At 35.9% G+C, this 24,169-nt stretch overlaps 1 protein-coding gene across 1 annotated transcript; it reads left to right on the top strand.

The window, feature by feature from the left end:
- Positions 1-20,915: 20,915 nt before the first annotated feature.
- On the top strand, positions 20,916-21,413 carry LOC131625880 (uncharacterized). The gene is made up of 2 exons (XM_058896716.1): positions 20,916-21,151; positions 21,233-21,413. Exons 1-2 carry the CDS (start codon positions 20,916-20,918, stop codon positions 21,411-21,413), a joined length of 417 nt encoding a protein of 138 aa, XP_058752699.1.
- The last annotated feature ends 2,756 nt before the right edge of the window (positions 21,414-24,169 follow it).

Below are 24,169 nucleotides of genomic sequence, written 5' to 3'. Positions count from 1 at the left end.
TTTCTTATCATCGCTTCTAATTGTGCAACTTTCTTTTGAAAACGATACCGAGTATCCTTTGTCGCACAATTGACTGATGCTAATAAGATTGTGTTTAAGGCCCTCAACTAGAAGGACGTCAGAGATAGTAGTAGAAGAGGGATTACCTACACTACCTTTACCGAGTATTGCACCCTTGTTGTTATCACCATAGGTCACAAATCCTTTCTTCTTAGCCACAAAGTCATAGAATAAAGATAAGTCACCCGTCATATATCTTGAGCATCTGCTATCTAGAAATCATCTTTTCTCGGATGGCTCAAGACATTCCACCTACAAATTTAAACAAGGGAAATAGGTACTCAATTTTCATTAGGTCCTTGTGTGTGAATGAAACAAAGGTTGCTCTTGGGAATCCATTTGAAAATGCCTTTGGGAACCAAAAATCTCCTAAAGCGACATATGTTAATGGTATGACCCCTTTTGCAACAATATAGACATTTTGAGTTTGAATGGTCATTACATTTGCTAGATTGATCTTTTATCACATAAGTGTATCGTTGATATGGATTTATCATACTATTTTTGAAATGTGATCGATCAATAGCATATGTAATTTTTGGTTGTGAATCCTTGTCTAATTTGGCTTTGATAGTTTTATTTCTTTTTGCCAAATGTGACAAGTCTCACATCCTCCTCATCTAAACCAAGGACTCTTGTCATCTTTGCTTGTGTCTTTGATACTTTCAATCATAGATTCCTTGAGAGTTTCTACTTCCTTTTCGGAATCGGAGACTTTCTTCTCAAGGTATTTGAAAATCCTTTTATTTGAAGCTAAGCGTTGAAAGGCTTCCTTAGCTTCATGATGTAAAGTATCAAAGGCATGCTTTAATTCAAAATAAGACATAGCATCAACATTATTATATTTCTCATGACTTACAATCTTTTTCTTCTTTTGATGTGCCATGAGACATAGGTTGACCGTTTCCTCTTCATCACTCGAGCTTTCTTTGCTAGATGAGTCACTATCACTCTCCCAAGCGATATAGGCTATTGTTCCTTTTGTTTGCTTCTTTTGAGGTTTGCTCTTTGCCTTATCTTTCTTAAGCGAGGGGCAATCCGGCTTGTAGTGACCCGGCTTACCACAATTGTAACAAGATCCTCTAGGTTTACGTCTTCTTATTCTCATCTTGCTTGTTAGGCTTTGATTGACGTCTATAGTCGACTAGATTGTTGTCCGAGTGTTTGATTTCATTCTTTCGAAGATACTTATTATACCTTCTCACGAACAAACCCATATCTTCATCCGGACTATCATCCTCGTCACTAGATTCACTATCACACGCATCTTTGGTGGATGACTTTGAACTTGAAGCCTTTAGAGCAATAGACTTCATTCCGGTGTCATTTGACTTCTCTTTCTTTTCTTTCTTTTCTTGCTTGTTTAGGTTCATGAGATCTTTCTAACGTTCTTCAAGCTTTCCAAATAGAGCCGTGAGATCCAATGTAGAGAGATCGTTGGCTTCTTTGATTGCCGTGACCTTAGGTTGCCATTCCCTACTAAGACATCTCAAAACTTTATTAGTAGCTACAGCATTGGGAGTAATGTGTCCCAAAGTGTGTAAACGATTGATAATATGAGAAAATCTCTTTTGCATTTCCGCAATGGTTTCACCTTGCTTCATGTGAAAAAGATCAAACTCTTGCGTCAAAGTATTGATTCTAGCTAGCTTAACATCATTAGTTCCTTCATGGGCGACTTGTAATGCATCCCACATTGCCTTCATGGGCGACTTGTAATGCATCCCACATTGCCTAAGGAAGCTATAATCATGTTTCTAGCTTTCCAATCATACGCGTAATTCTTTTCATCTTTTTCATCCCATTGTGCTTGAGGTTTAGGTCTAGTAACGCCTGCATCGTTGGTTATGGTGATAGCCATAGGACCATTGACGATGACATCCCAGATTTTTCTATCAACGGTGTTGATATGAATGCACATACAGTCTTTCCAATAACCATAGTTTTCTCCGGTGAAAACAGACGCTTTATTATACGCCCCTTTTTGACCGTTCTCCATTTTCCAAAGAGTTATATACCAAGCACTAGATAAACCGGCGCTCGTGATACCGCTTGTTAGACGTAGGGATGGTCTAGAGGGGGTGAATAGACCACCTTTTTCCGACTAAACAAAAATTTAGCTTTTGAAACGTGATTCCCCGTGATAAACTTTATTGTCTTTGAACGATCGAGTATCGGGGACCGGATATGTGCAATAACCAAATGGATGAAAAACGGCGAACTATAAATTACGTTTTAACGAATTTATCAATTAACTCGAATACACACTTAATAGAATCTTCTCGCAATGAACCGTTTTACCAAAATTTGACCAAAAATTGAATGAGTAATTTTTTCGAACACTTGGTGAGCGATCTTCACCAAACTTCAATTTTTGCTCAACAATGGATATTTAACAAAAACGAATATGGAAAAGATAAAACTAAGAACGATATAGAACACGAGATTTATTAAGGCAATTCCTCTATCGTCCTCGCAGGAGTACGTCTGCCCCTATTTTCAAATGAAATTAGGAAAGTTTTATTTGATTGCAAAATATTTAACAAGGAAAGAGTTTACCAATCACCAATTACACACATGCAGTAAAATTGAATACAATTCTTTCCTCCCCTTGATTCAAGTAGAATCAAGTCAATGTCAATGATCTTCATCGATCAAGACCCCGATCATTCCTTTTCAATCCTCTGGTTGTAGCAAATTTGATGAGCGAATTTACAATCCCTCAATTCCTTATGCTCGGCTGAATTGTTTCCCAAAGCGAACCGATCGTCAAAAACCTTCAAATAAAACCCTTGATGTAGAAGGAAAAACGCTAAGGTTTTATACAAGAAACACCCTCGACAATCTTCACTCGAACAAGACAATTGTCTACCGTCGAACCTTATCAACGCACGTTCCTTACTTCGATGGAAAAAGATGATTATGTGTGATTTTCGATCAATAAGCGAAAGGTTGAAGATGAGAAGAAGCTTGAGTATATCTTTCACGTTTCTTGTTGATTTGCTTGAGAATGATCAATTTGATATATATATATATATATATATATATATACCACACCCTTTGCATTAGCCAATTAAACACAGCAAAAAATCTATAAAGATAGCGATAGGTCGACCTGTCCCTCTGTGTAGGTTGACCTATTGAAGTTCTCCACTTGTTTTTGAAGCAAGGATGACACATGCATCGACCTGAAGGGTCGGCGTGCGTATACCCGAGGTTTCCCCAAAATTTCATGCGTCGACCTGTAGGGTCGGCGTGCGCATACCTGAGGTTTCCCCAAAAAGCCATGCGTCGACCTGAGGAGGCAATGCATCGACGCATTCTGCCTTAACATGGAATTTTTCTCAAGTTTTAGCAATAGGTCGACCTGTAGTGCTGGTGTGTCGACCTGTTGACAACATTTAGCCAAAATTGCCTTTCTTTAATGCATCTAGTTGATTTCGTTGCTTCCACGTACATTGGTTGAGTTCACAACGTTTTGACATCATGAAAACACGCATTTTCCCTCACACAATCTATTTGAAAGCAAAGAAGCAAAAACTCCAACGCATCCAACTTGCGTATTAGGTAAGGATGAGGTAAGCAAGAAGGTAGATCAGAAGATCTACAGAGGTATGATAAGATCTCTTCTCTATCTGACTGCTTCAAGACTGATATTTTTTATTCAGTGTCTGCTTGTGTGTTAGATTCCAATCATATCCTAGAGAATCTCACTTAACTGCTGTTAAGAGAATTCTTAGATATCTGAAAGGTACTACTAATGTTGGTTTAGTCTACAGAAGATCTGAAGAATACAACTTAGTAGGATATTATGATTCTTATTACGCTGGAGATAGAGTTGAAAGGAAAAGTACTTCTGGAAGCTGTCAGTTTCTGGGAAGTAGCCTGATCTCCTGGTACAGCAAGAAGCAAGCAACAATTGCACTCTCTACCACAGAAGCAGAATATGTAGCTGCTGCTGGATGTAGTACACAGATGTTCTGGATGAAAAGTCAGCTAGAAGACTATCAGATTTATGAGAGTAACATTCCTATATTCTGTGATAATACTTATGCTATTTGTTTATCTAAAAATCCTATTTTACATTCTAAAGCTAAACATATAGAGATTAAACATCACTTTATTAGGGACTATGTTCAGAAGGGTGTTCTTTCTTTAAACTTTATAGATACAGACCATCAATGGGATGATATCTTTACAAAACCCCTTGCTGAAGATAGGTTTAAGTTCATTCTGAAGAACATCAGTATGGATTTATGCCCAGAAAGAAGGTGTTGAGATAATCTGATATGTGGATTAGTTTATGTTGACTTATTTATTTTCTTATCAGATGTTCTGTGTATGTATGTTCATTTGGATATTCTAAAACTGTTATTACTAACATTTCATGTGTCTAAGTATGATACAGAACTTCTGTTAAAGCAAAACAGTTATCACCAGCTATTCCAAATGATGACCATGTGTTCATTCTGAAGGGACAAGCATGCGTGCAGTTGATGAGACGCTGCCCGAGGTAACTGTGCAAATCTTTTCAAATCTCACGCTATCTCCACTAACGTCTCACAACATTAAATGTGATTGACTCATATTCTGTAACTGCTTGCATTCAGAATCTCATTGCGTTCTTTTCACGTCCGTGTCTATATAAACCCATCATCATATTCATTTTATCTCTTTTCACTCATTCTTCATCGTTCAATTTATGCATTTATGTCTCCTTTTTTGCCTTCATAAAAACCCTAAATCTAAGAAACCCAGAAATCTCAAGTGTTCTTCAATGGCTTCTTCATCAAATCTCAACAATGCTTCGTCTTCTCAACAACAAGAACAAAAACAACAGCAACAAAAAAATGTTCTCTCTCCACTGAAGACTTGTCTGATTCCTATGGATGAATTAGAAGTTCTTAGTGAAGTGATGGTTGATTTTGGTAATCTACAGGAACACAATCTTCACTTGAAGAATAACATGTTATTTCAAGGTTGGGAACTGTTCTTCAACCGTTTGATTCGACCAATTTACCTAGAATTGGTTAATATAATTTTGGGTTCATGCAACACTCTTGCCAAAAGAAATCATCTCTTTTGTTTGTGACGAAGAGATTTCCATTATAGAAAATCTGATCATAAGATTGATAGGTCTGGACGGTTGTGAAGGTGCTTCTGGAGCCATAATAGGTAGAACAGACTGGGATGCTGTCTATGCTGAAATCTTCAAATATGGAAAAGGCTCTACTAGTATCAAGGATTTGAAGGATCCCTACAGAATATGGGCCAAGATCCTTCTGGGTTGCATCTACCACAGAAAGGTAATTGTATCTCCCAACTACATTAATCAAGACCAACAGTACATTCTGTATTGTATTGGTAACCGTGAGAAGGTGGATCTTCCTTTTATTCTGTTTAACCACATGTGGAATCATGTAAGGGACTCTAGAGAACAATCCATATTGAAGACTCCTAAGATCAGAAGGAACATCATTCCCTTTGGAAGGTTGATTTCTGATATTCTACTTGAGACTGGATTGGTTGATGATCTGGTGAATGTTGGAACTGTCAAAGATCTATATGCAACATGTGGGAGCACTATGAATGCTCACACTCTGAAGAAGATGAGTCTAATAGAAAAAATAGTTGCGCCTCTCAGAGTGGTAAATGAGATCTTGACCAGAAGGATTCTTGCTCTGGCTGATTTTGAGATGTTCTTCAAGAGTGAGTATCCTAATATTGTCCTCGCCTATTTGGAAAAGTGTAGAAATGAAGGCTCTGAGTTTGATCCTGTATGGGTACGCAACTGAGTGCTTCCCACTTTAGCTAATCAGGATCCATCAGAGCAGAAGGAAGAGAAAGAGAAGAAGAAAAAGAAGAAGAAGGAGAAGAAAGACAAGAAGGAAAAGAAAGAAGAGCATAAAGAAGAAACTCAAGAAAAGGAAGAAGAGAAGAAGGAAAAGGAAGAAAAGAAGGAGAAGAAGAGGAAGTCTGTTGGAGATGGACCTCCAAAGCCTCAGAAGAAGAAGCAAAAATCTTGAGGTATTTCTATAACTGAGTCTGTTCCTATTCCTGTTTTAAATTCTAAGCATATATCAACAAAATCTCCACCAGAAAAATCACCAGAAAAAGCCCTAGAAAATCCTCCTCAAACCACCAAAACCTCTAACTCTCCATCTTCTGCTTCCTCCAAATCAAAGGAAAACAACCTATTCTTGATTCTGAATCCATTCTTGACCCAAAACCTCTAAACACCATCTTTCCACATGAAAACATTTTCACTTATGCTCAACCTCAACCTCAAACCCCACCTTCTGAAATTCAACCTTCTGGCCCCCAACCTGTTGTTGACACTCCTATGTTCTGCAATTTCAACCTCCCTTCTTCACCATCATCATTTTCTTCTGATTCATTCTTTCGTAACCTTCACCCCTTTAAACCTACCCTTAAGAATCCTTCATCTCCACCTGTTGTCATAGTCTTAGACTCTGACAATGAAGCTGAATCCTCTCTTAAACCATCCTCTTCAAACACTTCTTTTCTGTTTGATAGAGCCCCTGAACCCTATTCCATCTCCAACCCAAAATCTCTAATCACCATTCTCAGAACCAACCCTCCTAAACCTTCTGTTGATATACATTTTGAAATATTAAAATACAAGACACGGACAGGGTTAGAATATCTGAAGGTTACCCATGACTCCAAGCTGGATCATGTGGCTGCTGTAAAGCTCTGGAAGGCTTTCTCTGAAGATGTGCAAGCATAGTTTCTGGATCTACAGAAGGATTGTCTTGCTGCTGCTCCTGGTCCTGCTGGACTGGCTCTGGAGTACGGTAGTGGCAGGTACTTTCATCCAATTTCAGACTGGAAGCCTCTAGAAGAAGCTCCCTTTGTTGATGAAATGGAAGTGGATAATCCTCTGCCTCTGGTTGTTTGGAAACCTTATCCGTTTTCAGTTCTAACAGGATATTTTCAGACTTTGTTTGAATGGTTCCGGGAAAACCCTCTTGAGGAGTATCTTGATATGGTGTATCCTATCTTTGAGTATCATGCTGAAGAGCAACCTGCTGAAGAGATTCCTGCTGAAGAGGAACCTGTTGCTGATAATCAAATGATTCCAACTTCTGGTGTTCCTACTGCTTCTTCTGCTAGTCCTTCAACGTCTGTTTTGTTGGAAACTCTGAAGGAACTTCAACAAAATCAAGCTTCAGTGTTCAGCCGTCTGGACAAGAAGGATGACACCAATGCTGAATTGAGAACTTGGATGCAGAGAACTGGAGAATATTCAAAGAAGTAAGAAGAAGACACCGCTGAGATTAAGAACCTTCTGGCAGTCTTAGCCTCTAAGCTTAACCAGTCTTAGTTTGAGTCTTGTGTCTTAGTAGTTTTCTTTGTTTCTTGCATCTGTTTTATTTTTGCATCTGATTGTACTTTTCCCTTTGGTATCAATGAAAAATATTTTCTTTCTTCACTCCGTGTGTCTTTCATCTGAATCTTTTATGCTTTTTGATGTTATGACAAAAAGGGGGAGAAACATGCTATTTGAATTGATTTATAATATCAGTTGTTGGGCTTAAGTCTCAACATTTCTAACAAAAATTGCAAGTTTTCTATCTCTGATGGTTTTGCAGGAATGTGAAAATCTGAACAAGCTCAAAAAGGGGAGAAAAGCATTTGGAGAAAATCTCTTAAAGAGTTGAAGCAAACAAGCTTAATGTTCTGATACAAGAAGTTTCAAGATCAGAAGCAAGCTATGTTCTGATACAAGAAGTTTCAAGCTCTGATACAAGCAAGTCTTGTTGATGCTCTGATAAAGCCAAGTGCTCTCAAAGAGAAATTCAAAGCTCTAAAGTTGTCCAATGGAAGCTCTGTAGTAAAGCTCTGAATCATCTGAAGTTTGAAGTTCAACGTGAAAGTCTCTTCTGAAATGGAAAATACTCACGGAAGTGTTTTATTTATAAATTCTTCTAGTATTAATTTCAGGGGGTGGTTGTTAATCTCAGGGGGAGACATATTCACACACTCAGATTAATATGCTTTTATGCTATATCTGTGTATTGTCTTTTTCATCTGATATTTTGGATACAAATTCATATCAATTCTGTATGATTTTGTCATCATCAAAAAGGGGGAGATTGTTAGAACATGAAATGTTCTGATCAATATTCTTAGTTTTGATGATAACAGTATATATGAATTTTGTATAAGACAATGTGGTACTCTAATTATTCACATTTTCCATTTCAGGAAAAGTCTAAAAGAGTATGCACAAAATCAGCATTCAGAAGCTCTGACCCAAAAGATCTGGATGGCTACATCAGAACATGGTCTGGCAGACATCAGAAGATGGTCTTGAAGAAGTCAGAACATGATCTGGAAAGCATCAGAAGATGGCAGTCAGAAGCAAGGCTCTGAAGATCTGATGGTATCACGCTACAAAGCACTTCCATAGTCTGTTGGTTGAAGTTGCATCTGCACCAAAGCTGAAGACTTTGATACTCAAACGTTATTTTAATAGTCTGAGTCCAGAAGCAAGTACATGATGAAAAAGCTACAACGTCAAATCTGTTTGACTGACAAAAGGAACGTTGGAAGCTACAAAAGGCAAAGTTAGAAAAAGCAGTTGAAGCATGGCTCGAGGTAGTTGACAAAAGAGTGAAACATTAAATGCAACAGTGTACTATTCATGCAAAGCATTATATGCGCTCAACAGTCACATTTTTCTCACTGCCTATATAAAGAAGTTCTTATGCTGAAGCAGCCAATAACATTCTCGCTAAGTACCAAAACATTGTCAAAACGCTATGACACAAAAACAAAGAAAAACTTCATCTTCAACCTCACAACTTTGTAATATCTAAGTGAGTGTTTAGAACTTAAACTTGAGAGAAAAATCACTTGGTGATTATAGCTTATTAAGAAGCAAATTAAACTCTTGTAATATTTGTTTACATCTTTGTAAAAGGAATTTCCTAGAGTGATCAAGTTGTGATCTGTATACTCTAGAAGACTTCGAAGTTGTTTAAGTGGAGAACCATTATAATCAAGATTGATTAGGGTTTTAAACCAACAAGTATGTACAGGATAACAAGATGATGGATAACAAAGATCAACATGTTTTTGGATTAGGGTTTTAAACCTAGGTTTTTTTTTGTATTAGGGTTTCAAATTAGGGTTTTGAAGTAAACACCTAAACCTAATTGATTTTAATGATTAAATACCAAATTCTTTAAGAAAATTGGTCTAAGGGCACATGAAAGAGTCAAAGACATCTTATACTATCCCTAAAAAAATATTTACAAGGACATGCAAGAATAATTTAAAGAAATAATCAAAGATAAAATGATTTTTAGTTGATTTTTTAACATAAAAGGACATCTTTTTTGATTAATTTTTTAGTGGTAAAATATTAAATATTTTTGGGATTTTTTAGCATGGCATGAAAATAGATAAAATAATTAAATCACACAAAAAAGAACAAGTTAAAAATACTAATTTTACTATTTTTTATGGATTTTTTAAGTTTATAAAGAAACTAAAAAAAACAATTGATAAAAAATAATGGAAATGTGGCCACCGAGGTTTGAACCCACGCCCTGCATCTCAATAACCAAAACCCTCGCCATCAGGCCAACATGCACATGGTGACAAGAGAATGCATTCAATTCAAAATAACACACATTCAAAGAGTGAAGAATGTAAATAAAATAAAATAGCAAAAGGTCTAGGGCGAGGGGGATTCGAACCCCATACGTGAGGCATGAGAGGACTAAGAGTGCGCTGGTGACCAAGTAATATAACGATGTATTCATTTCAAAACACGCTTCCATCATATTATATTATAAACTAAGTCCTAAATGGAATTTTTTGAAAACTTCATCTTCTTCCCTCAGCCACGATGAACAACAAGAACATATCAATGGCGCCAAATTCAAACTTCTCACAAACTCAATCAATTTTAACAAATCAAGACTCTAAAATAATCAGAATGGAAGCACGAATTCAACCATATAACTAACTAACATTAACAATCAAAGATGAACATGAATTTATGGAAAACACTAAAGAACCCTTAAATTTCAATTTCAAATTAAATTATCAAATCAAACAATCAGGCCCTAAAATCTTAGGGCTTTTGTTCCCTACATAATTCTAGGCATAGTGGTATCAAGAAACACAACAAATAATGTTTAAATGAGTATGCTCGAATTTGAGTCAAATAACTCTAAGAGTGAAGATCAAACTCTTGCTTAGAGGTGTTTTGGAGATGCTACACCAATATGGAATCCTTCAGTGATGTCCACGGAAGCTTTATGGGCGCGTATATGTTCTTTAAGAACCCTTGCAATTTCAAACTCGATTCACCTACTAAGAGAAAAAGTTATGGATGGAACCCTTGATTCCATGTGTTACAGAACTAAAACAGGTGTTTAGATAGCTTCTATAAGTGATATAGAAGGTATCTAACACAAAAAACCTAAAAACGCATGAGCCAATTTAAAAATCGCAACTTTGGTTCAAAGTGACTCCTTATGGAGGTTTGAAGAGTGATTTTTTGTTTGAGGCTTCTAGTGAGTGTTTGGAGGTTATGGATAGTTTCTATGTGATAAATAGAAGCTGTTGGAAAGGCTAAGTTGGTAGATTTGTGTTTGGTTTAGATTTTGGTAAGTTAGGACCTTGGTGAAGCTTTAATGGTGGTGGAAATGATGATTTTTGGTTAGGGAGATTTTGAAAGGTTTTGGAAGTTATAAAAAGCATCTAAATGGTATTTAGAAGTGGTCTAGAAATTTGGTTGACACCCAGAACTAGTGGAACTCAAAATCACTAAGAAAATGCAAGAGGTAAGAAAAAGAGAATTTCAAGTGATATGTGACTTGGAGAATTCTGGCGTGTTTGAAATAAGGCAATGGCCTCTATTTATATGAATAATTTAGGGTTTGTGGAGGGAAAATCTCAGAAAATTGGGCTCACATGTGATACTTGTACCTCTTTACTTGTTTGTGAAGAAATGAGAAAGTTATGGTTTCAATGGAAAGTACAAGGCTTAAGCATGCTTGCAAGGACTTTGATATGATCTTAGAGAGCTTGCTTGTTGGAGTTGTATTGCTTTTGCTGCAGAAGAAACATGTTTAGAGGCTCAATGCAAGAGTGGTTGGATTAAAGCTTCTTTTTCAAAATGGAAGTGTGAACTTTATGCTAGAAATGGAATGATTCAATGGTTAATGGCTTAAGCACTTGGATCATAGCTCTAAAGAGTGTGTAATCTTCTAATTATGGCCTCTTAAACAAGTTATAGGGGTTGTACTTTGAAGATTCTTGCAGATTGAACAAAATTCAAACTTGTTCTTAATGTTCATCTTCATTTTCCAAGAGTCCATGGAGCCTTCTTCACAAAATCATATCTCTTTGTAAAGCCCTTTCTACATACTTCAAGTCCCTTTTTAAAAGTTTCCTCAAACTCCTTTGGGATCATGGAGAAAAATAGCCATAAAGTTGAGAAAAATCTAAGTGAAAACTAGGGGTGTTCATGGGTGTGGATCGACCCACGAATCCGCGAATCCAAACCGAACCGACCCATAAATTATCCGAACCCATTCATTTACGGGTATACCCAACCCACAACAACCCATATAGTTTTGGTTCGGGTATCGGGTTTGAGATTTGCAACCCGCAAACCCGTTGACCCAACCCATTGATGTTACATTAGTAATTTTCTTTATTATTTTAAATAGAAATATAAATTATTATCTCAGTTTAACCATAATTTTTCCAAAAAAGCTTTATTCTCCACCAATAATACTACTAAATCAATAAATTTACGTAATTCTAAGACTAAATGTTGTTTCTTATTTCCTTTTGTATCATTTCCAACTTACGTATTTTATAAAAATAATGTGACTTGTGGAATTTTATACTATTATGTAGTGTTATGTCATGTCTATGAATATTATTAGATATTATATGATGTGCTTCATCCATTTCGTGTGTTAGATATGAGTATAAATGTATCGAATTATGTTACAATATTTTTAAATTGAAAAAAATTATTATTTTTTAAATTTAAAACACAACCCACGAACCCAACCCAATCCAACCCATAAATGAACGGGTCGGTTCAGTTTGCTTTTGATAATGAAATTGTGGGTTGGACGACGAACCCAACCCATTGAAATTTGAATGGGTTGGGTAACGGGTTAGGCCAAATCCAGTCCAACCCAACCCACGTACACCCCTAGTGAAAACACTTAAAAAAATTTGTAAGTTTTTTTTAACATAATCTTCAAAATTCCATATCTCTCAAAATAATCATTTTTTGAAGAAATGTTCATTGTGACGAGTTATTTGTTTGATCAAGATCTACAACTTCCATGTTTGGAGATTTTTGAGTTTGTAGGCAAAATTTGGAGTTCCCAAAATTAGGTCAAATTCACTTAAAAACCCTAATTTTGACTTTTGTTGACTTTTTTATTCTTGATGAATTTTCTTGATTTGCTTTGGCCATATGTCTTCAATAATCATATGATGATGATTTGGATCCTTAAAAGTTCATAGTTGACCATTTTTCTCAAAAGTCAATGGTTGATCCACGTTATTGACTTTTTCCACATGAACTGCAGTTTTGTGATTTCCAAATGAATCAAGGTCTCCTCTTCAAATGAATGATGTGAATGGATTTTAATGTTGATTTTGATGCCCTTGAATAATGGTTTGAGCCTTGGAGCCATGTCCTGATTAAAAGTCAACCCGCAAGTGGAATTAGGTCAAAAACCTAATTTGGGGCCTCAGGTGATCTTGAGAGTTGTTGATCTTGAATTGGGCTATCCTTGGTCTTAGATATTGATGAGAGAACCATTTGAACAAAGGATAACTTCCTTGTGGGCCTGAAAACCCTAATTTGGTCAATCTCCTCTTGATCAGTCTCTTGTCTTAGAACACAAGTAACAAACAACAAATTTTTTTGTATTTTTGGGTTAATAAATGATATATGCATAATGATAATGATAATGATGATGATTCTACTTTTTGGAATATGGTGGGATCTCAGTGGTCAAAAAGTGGGGTACAACAATCAGTACGTCGAAACAATAAGCCAATCATCTTGTACTTATCTTTTTCATACATTTCTTACACTTTCATGTCGAAAATTGATGTTCAAATTCAAAAGATAACAGGTGCCCCTCAAAAATGAAACTTTTGATCATGTTTCCAATATTATATAAAGGTAGTGTTTTTAGTAAAATCTCGACACTGTTCAAAATAGTCTACATATGTCATCGTCATCATGACTACTTTCACCATATCTTCACGTCAAGATCGTGTGTGCAAACAGTCATCGTGGGCCACAATAGTTAACCACTTTTAAAAACATAAAGTTACTACAAAAAATCTCAAAACAAAAATTTCCTCCTTATGTAAAAGTGATCAGAAAATAGCAAGTGTACTATTTTTACCGATGTAGTAATAATGGGATTAATCCCCAAGTATTGAACTCGCGGACTGCGTAGGAAATATAAGTTATCGTAACGATTCAATTGAACAAAAGAACATGGGGGTTTTGTTGTTTGTTTGGAAATAACGATAAATGATAACAAATTAATAGAAAGCGTAAAAGTGACTTTAAAACAATATGAGAAATTATGCTAGGGTCAAGTGTATGAATTGCCTTGCAATAACCTTTAATCCTTATTTACTAAATATCAGTGTACATGAACAATTACCGAATCTCAAGAGTTATCTTCCCTAATTCCTTAGCGAAAAACCTTTTAATACTATCTTGTATCCTAATTCCTTAGCAATTCAAGAAGTGATCAAGCGCAATATAATTTATCAAGATTATTACGGTTACTACGGAGAATCCTCATTCCTAAGCAAAAACAACCGTAATATTATTGTGCAAACAGCTATAAGGTGGTTTGTCCGACCTAACCCTTAACCGTAAATCAAAAATCTATTTGTCCGATAGATAAAGCAATAAGCACTTTGCATAATCAAATAAGTTCACACACATAACGATTTCATAACATAAAGGAAATTAGGTTCATTACAATAGCAATTCAGGGACACCCCCTAGCATTGGGGGGTTTAGCCGCTCATAATATTCAAAGAAAATACAATAGGAAGATTAGACATTACAAGAAAATAGGATTGCTTTGATCTTCAATCGCAATTGCTCTTGAAGATCTCTGTTCTCCAAAACCCTTGAGAGCTTTCCTCTTTCTTCTGCAATTCTTTCGTACGTAAAAAAGTGATTTTCTCCTCTCCAAACAGTGATTAAATATCCTCTCAGCAAATGTTTCCTTCTGAAAAGTCCACAATGCCCTTCCTCAAGTGATTGGTTGAACGATTTGAAAATTAGATTTTTTCTGCGCGCAAGGCTGACACGGCCGTGTCCCATGACACGGGTGGCCGTGTCACAACTCTGTCTTCTTGGTTTTTATATTTTCAAGTTCTTCTCTTCAGCAAGTGTGACACGGCCGTGTCACAGCTCTGTCTCACCAAAATCCACTTCTTCTTGTCTCGAATCGTGCCCTGTACTGCATAACTTTAAACACTACCAAACACTAGATCAAAAGCAATGGAAAAACAACAAAAACTAGAAAAGATAACACACCAAACTCAAATACGACAATTAACAAAACTACAAAGAACTAGACTGAAACAACTTAAAATACCACCGAATGAAGTGCTTTTCCCTTAATTCGAACACAGGAACAAGGTGAAATTGGTGGCCGATCAAAAAGATATGTATGATTTTGCTTTAACATTTTATTTCTCCGAGTTTCCACCGTTGCCAACATGTAAATTTGGCTTGGCTTTTCAATTGTCATTTAAAAAATGGTATCAAATTTTCTTTTAAAGTCTTCGGAAATGAATCTAAAAAGTGTGTTGATAGAGTAATTTTGACTAATTATTATATACACAATTATAAAGGGCATCTCAATATTGATATCGAACATGTTTGTATCTTATCCACCAGTTCAGTAGGTGGGTGAGATAAAAGACTCTTAGGAAATTCTTAACTTTCTTTGTGTTTCACTTTTTTATGTATGTGGAACTATTGTAGCTATACCTCTTGTTTCAAAATATTTGAAGAAAAAGAAAATATAAACAATAAACGATGGTAAGAAATCGAACCATCCAATGGAAACAAAACAAGTAAACTTTCTAGACCTTAATTCTTTCTTTTTACAATAGGTATTTCTTCCCTCTTGCTTATTCTTGTTCTTTTGCTAGAGTCGAAAAAGAGGAAGTCGTTCCACCACTGCCACTCCAAGTAAAAAGAAATCGAAGAAAGACAAAGTGTCTGCCACTCTCGACAGTGAAGAAACACAAGTTTTACTTACTTTTTGATTCTCCTATATTTTCTCATATCCACACTTTATTATATATTAATACTTATCAATGCATTAGTCTGAATCAAAAGCTTAAGAGGGAAGATAAAGAAATCCAATCCACTAATAGGAGTGATGAAATTTTGGTTTCTACTCAACCCATACCTCCTAAGTATCAAAATAACTTGTCCAGTAAATTTGCAGCATCAGACGGGTTGAAGTCTCCAGGTTCGTTGTAACACCCTAATTCCCAATGATAATATTATAAAATAAATAGAAGGAAATAAAAAAATTATACAATTAGGATGTCACCTTCATTTATCACATATGCTCATATAACAAGATACGCAACACATAATTATATATTCATCATATCTAAACTTCATTTCATTTACTCGTAGCGGAAAAACACCAACCATATTTACTCTTAACTATTCAACATAAGTTATAATCATCATAATTCAATATTCAACAAATATCATCAAATAAATATAATAAAGTGGGGTTCTACAAGGGTTTTACTCCTAACATAACAAAACAGACGCAATTAACCCCATTGTTACATATCAGAGCTGACACCGACTCATTCTACTCACTATGAGACAATCTCCTCGGCCAACCTCAATCTCAAGCTACTTTATATTACCTACCCGTTACCAACATAGGGGTTACATTCAAATAGAATGGGTGAGATATCATAACAATATAAAAAAGCATATGATAACAAGTATATGAGAATAAAGTCATACACGATTCACCAATTCACAACACATCCACGTCATTTATTAACAAGTAGTATACAATTATTTTACAACATCTAATCCAACATCACATCATCGATTATACAAGTATTCATCACCATACAGCTCATCAAAATTCATAATCAAACAAATTATCATCATTCATCATTAGGCAAAATGCAACTAGACCAATGACTATGCGAATGCATGTGGTACCAATAGGGCATACACCCTAATCACAAAATTGCCAATAAATAGAGGCATCAACAAGGCATATACCTTCAACATAATTTGCACTCAATCCACACAATGGGATTGAGGCCATCTTAGTTTTCCAATCCAGACCATTGTAATTTGTCAATCCAGGCCATCATAGTTTGCCAATCCATGCCATCACGAATGCAATATATGCGACTCAACATGCAACACAGCAACAACAATTATGGTACCACAAGGCATAAGCCTTCAACAAATGCCAACATAGGCCATCACTTCTTCGTCATCGCAAAAAATCATCATAAAAACAAACACAACAACAACATCACAATTCATGCAATATAAGTTCTACAACACATATCAACAAGAATCGTCACTAACATACATAAATTTCATCAATTTAATAGAATTCTTCATTTTAGGGTCAAAATACGAATTTTTATGAAACATAACAACAACATCAAAATTCATGCAATATAAGTTCTACAACACATAAACAATATATATCAACAAGAATCATGACTAACATACATCAATTTCATAGAATTCTTCGTTTTACGGTCAAAATACAAATTTTTACGAAACATAACAACAACATTAAAATGCATGCAATATAAGTTCTACAACACATATACAACACATATCAACAAGAACCGTCACTAACATACATCAATTTCATAGAATTCTTCATTTTATGGTCAAAATACGATTTTTTACTAAACACAACAACAACATCAAAATTCATGCAATATAAGTTCTACAACACATATACAACACATATAAACAAGAATCATTAGTAACATAGATCAATTTCATAAATTTCATAGAATTCTTTGCTTTACGGTCAAAATACAAATTTTTACGAAACACAACAATAAAGCCAGAATTCATAGTCATATAATATCCATACAACACATAGCAACAACAATCGTTATCAACATGCATCGATTTTATTAATTTCATATAATTCCCCTTCAAAACATAAGTTATCAATAAAACTTCAAAACTCATTCCTACATACAAATCATCATACCCAATCTTATAGAGTTAGAACTCCACTCTTACCTTGGATTGAAGGTTCTCCTGTCTTTCTATGGAATCCTTGCCATAGCCTCTTTGTGCCTCTTCTCGTCTTTCACGAAATTCTTCTTTTTTCACGTTCTCTCAAAATTCTCTATTTTCCATTCTAATTTTTTTCTTATTTTTATTTAACTCCTTACTAACTTTTAACTTCACTATTGGGCTTAATAAACACACCTCCACTATTTCTCATGCTAACACAACATAGGCCCACTAACTATTTACTCATTTACTCTCTTCTTCTTCTTATTATTATTATTATTATTATTATTATTATTATTAATTATTGATAACAATTCTTATTACAATCATATTTAATCATTTAATTTTCTAATGAATTAATTCAAAAGAATAATACGAACTAATTATATTTATTTAATTCTGCAACTTTTAATTCAAAGGCACTACCTTGTATTCTAGGGATACATACCCTCTAATACCACAATCATCATATCACATCAAAGAAAATTCATCCAATAAATCAACATATTTATCAAAATAACACTAAATCGTTGAATAGCAAAAACCGGAGTCTTACAACTCTCCCCTACTTAGAATATTTTCGTCCTCCAAAATTCATTCGATATCAACAAATCTAGACACCCCTATCGCATTCTATTTTTCGTCCCGCCAAGTTATGTTTAGCAATACCTCGTCTACTACTTCCCAACTATAATGATAACACAACAACAATCCAACCAAATGCACATGCTAATCATTCAACATCTTTGTGACATAACAATTAACAAACATTGCAGCCACTTAATAACATTTCATCGTAGCAACAACAAGACACGTAGATGTTGAGTGCAACTTACTGAGATAAATCGCTCGGTGGAGGTCTTTTTGGAGATAAATCCTAACCCAGATTTGAGTGCAACTTACTGAGTTCATCACTCAGTGGAGGCCTTTTTGGATGTAACTTTGTTGACCGTGTGTTTGGGAGTACATAGTTGCATTCAACTAGGTTGTAGAAGCTGGGGACCTAGAAACACCTTAACTAATCTTGGCCATTAGGAAGTAGTGTGGAAACTGTGTTTGAATTCAATTCCAAAATAGTTGTTACACGATACTACACTCGGATGAGGTTCTCTTGAGATTTTATTCAAACAAGCTTGTATGTTACGAACTTTATAATCCCCAAGTTGAGCTACTTGAGTCTAGGAACTTTTTAGAACCTTGATCTGCAGGTACAAAATAACCATAGTACACACCTTTGGGATGGGTAGACCTTTGGCTCCATGCTCGTGACGTTGAACCCTTAAACCCCATGTTTTTGCTATGTTTGCATTCATTCATTCATGCATTTTAAAACCATAATATCTTTCAAGGATTTAAAAAAAACCTTTTGTTTTGTAAACATTATAGGAATGGAACTTGAAATAATAAAAACCAAGAAATATACTTTCAAAAGTTTAGAGGTGGAAGAAAATCTAGGGTGTTTGTTTGTTGATCAAGACAAGTTCTGTAGCAAGTATGGAAGGTTATTGTATCTCCTCAATACCAAGATGGAAGAAGGGATCCTTTCTACATTGATCCAAATCTATAATGCATTGTAACGTTGCTTTAGCTTTCCTGATTATCAATTGCTACCAACCTTGGAAGAATATTCAAGCATCATTGGGTTTCCTATTAATAGAAGGATTCCCTTCACTGGTTTGGAAAAAGATCCCAAGTCTCATGAGATTGCAAAGTTTACCGTATTAAGGAAAGATGAGATTAAGAAGAACATGGTTACAAAGGGAGGATTACCTGGGTTGCCTGCTGACTTCTTGATTGAGAAATCCCTCACCACGTTACAATAAAGAAAAGAAGATGACTTTGAGGCTGTGTTTGCTCTACTGTTCCTCTAAGATGGATGGCTCATAGAGAAGGATGTTACCATTGCCAAGTATGCAAGAGAGAATAAGAGAAAGCAAGAAGCAGAAGCACTCTCTCCGAAAGAAGCTGCATGGAAAAGTATTACTGAAAAGCTAGAGAAGGTCAATCTGAAGAAGAAGAAGACTCAAGATGACATGGATACTTCTCAATGAGCTTTGATGATCACTCTAGGATTTTACTATCTTTCCCTATTTTTTTCTACCTTGTAAAACTTGAGAGTATTTTCTATCTTGGGCGTCCCTTGTCCCTTTGTAGGCTATGAATAGAAATGGTACTTCGATGACCCTCGATTGTCCCTCGATGACCATTGTCCCTTTAAAATGTACCAAGGATGCTTTGTCCCTTTATCATTAATGAATAAAAATTTCTTCTTCAAATTACTATAAAATGTTCCAAGGATGACCCTCGATGACCAATGATGCTTTGTCCCTTTAATAAATGTTTAACTAATGAAAAGGGTTTGAAAAACATTTGGAAAACTTTTGTAAGTTTTTCTTGAAATATATAGTTTGATATTGTGATAGTTGCTGTGAAGCGAGATATTGTTGTATGGTGATACAACATAGCGACGTGATTGTGAAGCGATGCATTACTATGAATAGTGATGATTGTGTGGTTATCATTGAATTTCAATATTAAATTGATGATGTCCAGTGGTTGTGACATGTTGTGAATGTTGTGTTTGTGTGGATGTTGCATCATTGAGTCACATCCATTGCATAAAGAGACGATGGTCTGAAAATGGCAAAAAGTGACGATGGCCTTATAATGGAAAAAACAACGATGTGCCCAATGGCAACTTTTGAGATGATGGGAGTTTTACTCTAAATGGTACCACATGCATTCGCATAAGTTGAGTCGCATATGAATTATATATGAATTGCATTTGAATTGTTAAGATGATAAGATGTTTGTTGTGACCTGTTGATAATATACTTGTGAATTCGACTATGTTGTCATAATTGGTTAATAACATTGTTGTCGTTTAAAAGTTGTTTTGTGATGAGAAGTGGTGAACGAGGAATGATCTTTTCCTTGCTATGAATATTATCATATGTTCCTTTATATTGTGCAGGTAGTGACGTGGATTAGTCGTTTATCTTTTGTTGCTCGAGTCGGTGTTTATGCTCTGATACGTAGCACTCGGGGATGTTTGCTTGTCTTTGCTTATGTTGATATGTCATGATTTGATTTGATGTTGTTTTATGGAGACTTGTTGTTGGCATGTTGGCCATGATGTTAAGACTTGAACTTTTAGAGTTTTTGTGAATTCCGCTGTGATGATTGTCATGATTTGATTTGATGTTGTTTTATGGAGACTTGTTGTTGGCATGTTGGCCATGATGTTAAGACTTAAACTTTTAGAGTTTTTGTGAATTCCGTTGTGATGAAGCTGCAATTGCTGTTGCTTTGGAGGCGATGGCTCAAGATTTGGAACATTAGCCGAATGTTGGTGAGAATATTGTGTCTCGCAATTTGGCTACCTTCCAAAGAGAGAATCCACTTGTCTTCAAGGACACAAATGATCCTCCTGGGCGCATTGACATGGCTAAAGGAGATTGAGAGAATCTTCCGTGTGATGGACTCTACTCCAGATTAGAAGGTTCGGTATGGGACTCATATGCTAGTAGTCGAGCCTGATGACTGGTGGCTAGAGTCTCGTCAGAGATTGGAGGCTGTAGATGAGGAGATCACTTGGATTGTGTTCCGTAGGGAGTTCTTGAGGAAGTACTTTCCGGAGGATGTTCGTGGCAAGAAGGAAATCGAATTCCTTGAGTATGTTGATAAGTTTGGAGAGTTGGCTAAATTCTACCAACACTACGATGGACCAACTGGTGAATTTTTGAAGTGCATCAAGTTTGAGAACGTATTGCGTCCAGAAATCAAGAAGGCAATTAGTTTTTAGAAGATTCGTGTCTTTACCGATTTGGTTGATAGTTGTCGGATCTATGAGGAGTACAACAATGCTCATTATCGGGTTATTAGTGAGAAGCGAGGAAAGAGTCAACAAAGTCGTGGCAAGCCTTATGATACTCAAGTTGGCAAGAGTAAGCAGAAAACTATTGAGGGCAAGAGGACTAGTGGGGGAGATGCTCCTGCTGGTCCTGTGTGTTTCTAGTGTGGCAAAGCTGGTCATAAGAGAAATGTGTGTACTGTTGATGCCATGAGGTGTTTCCGTTATGGTGAGCTTGGACATGTGGCACCTACGTGCAAGCATAAGCAGATGATTTGCTTCAACTGTGGTGAAGAGGGCACATCGGAATTAAGTGTTAAAAGCCCAAGAAGGAACAAGCTAGTGGAAAGGTGTTCGCCTTGTCGGGAACTCAGACCACTAGTGAAGATGCACTCATCAGAGGTACATGTTTCATTAATAGCATTGCTTTGATTACTATTATTGATACTGGTGTTACTCATAGCTTTATCTCTCCTGATTGTGTTGAAAGATTGGGTCTTATGTTGTTTGCTATGAATAAAGAGACGGTTGTTGATAATCTGCCTAAGGGATTAGTGACTACTTATCTTGTGTGTTTAAAGTGTCCCGTGTCGATCTTCGACAGAGACTTTGTCGTTGATTTTGTTTGCTTTCCGTTGAGAGGTTTGGACGTGATCTTAGGTATGAACTGGTTAGAGTATAACCATGTCCATATTAATTGTTATGACAAGTCGGTGAGGTTTTCTTCTCCTGAAGAGGAAGGTGTTGAGTTGTTGTCGGCTAGACAGATGTTGGAATACGGTGGTAGAACTAACTTTAAATTTCGCAAACAATGTTGCGGTGAGCAAGAGTCGCCACCGACTTTTATTTTATCCAATTAGAAAAGGCTAAAAGAATATGAAAGACCTTTTGGAAAGAGAATGAGTTCGGGGGGTAAGTTATACAAAGGGAATGTATGAGCACCCTTTATATCTATGGTTAACCATGGGCTCTTATTTGCTAAACTCACTTTTGATTTGCTTGAAATGTTTTGAAAGTGTAGTGTGTGTTAAGAAAAACAGTTTGTAGAAGAACTTGACTTGGTAATGATTCATCATTTGAATATATACAAAGTATTGGTCTTGAAAGATGTTTTTGAAAAAATGAGGTGTGAAAAGTAATTTGAAGTTTTGTTGTAAGCAAGCAATTAAGAACTACCTACCTTAAGTTTGTAAGGTCTATGTTGTTCTTAAAGTCTTTTGTTTAGAAAAAGGGCTATCCATAACAATTATCAGGCAGGTAGTTCTTTCGTTGGATGTAAGGGACATCGAAGGGTCATCGGATGGTTAGTGAAGGCAACATGTAAGGATACCTTAGCAATCGAAGGGACGATCATCACTTTTCATAGGCAACAACCGAGGGACGAGATCATATATTCGTAGGCAACATCGAGGGCCATCGAGGGACTATGATCTTTGTGATGATTTTTAAATCGAAGGCAGCATGTGCTAAGGTAACCTCACGTTCGAGGGACTTGACCATTTAATCGAAGCGTCACAAATAGAGGTTACCCTAAAGGTGCAAGTGAGTGTGAGTGTGTTACGTTCAATTATTAGTCTCTCCATACAATCTTAATTACTAGCAGTTAATATATTTACAAAAAATAAATTGCGGAAAAGTAAAAGATCCTATGCTATTACATGGCTTCGGGGATTAGGGATACATAACCAAAAAAACGGGGGAATGCGAAAAGTAAATACAGAAATTGAATGTCCTAAGCTATTACAATAAAACCTTGTAACTTATACATAATTTCTTGAATTTTAAATAAGAATAAAGTAATACATAATAAATAAATAAACACTTCAAAAGTTAGGAGAAAGTTAATACCTAATCACCAAAGAAAAAAAAGAGTAAATGGGCCTGGGGTGCAGTCTGAACAAAGGGTGTGAAGAACAAAAAATCAGGCCTAGTAATAGGAGGCCCAGAGTTGCGCTTGATTCAGTATGGTGAGGTCCTGGGAAGTCTATGGTGTACACGCGTCCTAGTTCTTCTGATCTGAATTTGTAGAGATCCGAGGGCCAACACGTGAAGGTGTATCCTGAACCTGTGAAGGTTGAATGTACTGAACCTGCAAGCCAAGGTTATCAAAGAAATAAATAAATAAATAAAACGCAAGGGGGAGTATCGAACCCACGCCCTTACGTATCAAGACCTTAGGACTCCACTCTGTTCCACTTAACCATTACTCGCACGATGTTAAACAACAATCAACAAAGAGGACAAATGATAAACGTGAACCATTACGTGCGCGCATTCAGCCATCTTCTTCCTATGATTACTAGATTTTTTTTTGCTACGACTCAGACACCCATTTGCTACAATTTCCACCATAGCTAAACCTGCAAGCTTCATATTCACCATACAAACCAAATAAATCACAAAAAAACCCAGATCAAATAAATGTCATCCCCTGAGCATGAAAACATGATCAATTTCGGTTAATTTGGTCTCTAATCGCGTAGCCCCAAACCATGAATTTGAAACCCTAGCCATGGTAAATCCTTCAAACAGTAACCGAAATCAAATTAACTATCCAGAAATCTCGTAAACATCAGTATAAACACAAATATGTAATAGAAACTTATTCATGATGCATAAATTTATGTAATTGAAATTAAAAATATTGAGCAAATCGTAAGTGCTATGATGATGGTACTGGATGCCTTGGCCGTTTGTGAGGATCAAATTCACCTCAGAGAGCACCGAGGAAGCTTCCTTGATCCTAAGAATGGCTTAAAACAATCTCAAAATCCCTTTGTTACTGATCAGTGGTTTTCACACATATATTTATCGTTGTTTTTAAGTATTTTTAAGTTATGTTATTGAGTGTTTTATTTCTTTATTCGTCATTTTATGCTTTGGTTGTATGTTTTAATGTTTTCAGGGTCATATGGAGAAAT

This window comes from Vicia villosa, unplaced genomic scaffold (genome assembly GCF_029867415.1).
Source record: "Vicia villosa cultivar HV-30 ecotype Madison, WI unplaced genomic scaffold, Vvil1.0 ctg.000248F_1_1, whole genome shotgun sequence".
NCBI classification, from domain to species: Eukaryota; Viridiplantae; Streptophyta; class Magnoliopsida; order Fabales; family Fabaceae; genus Vicia; species Vicia villosa.
Note: the sequence above shows the minus strand (reverse complement) of the source record. Positions and strands in the feature narration are given on the sequence as shown.

Coding starts and splice junctions, on each gene's coding strand:
- LOC131625880 (XM_058896716.1), top strand. CDS start 20,916: ATGCTAGTAGTCGAGCCTGATGACTGGTGGCTAGAGTCTCGTCAGAGA. Junction 21,152..21,232: donor GAATTTTTGAAGTGCATCAA/GTTTGAGAACGT, acceptor TTTGGTTGATAG/TTGTCGGATCTATGAGGAGT.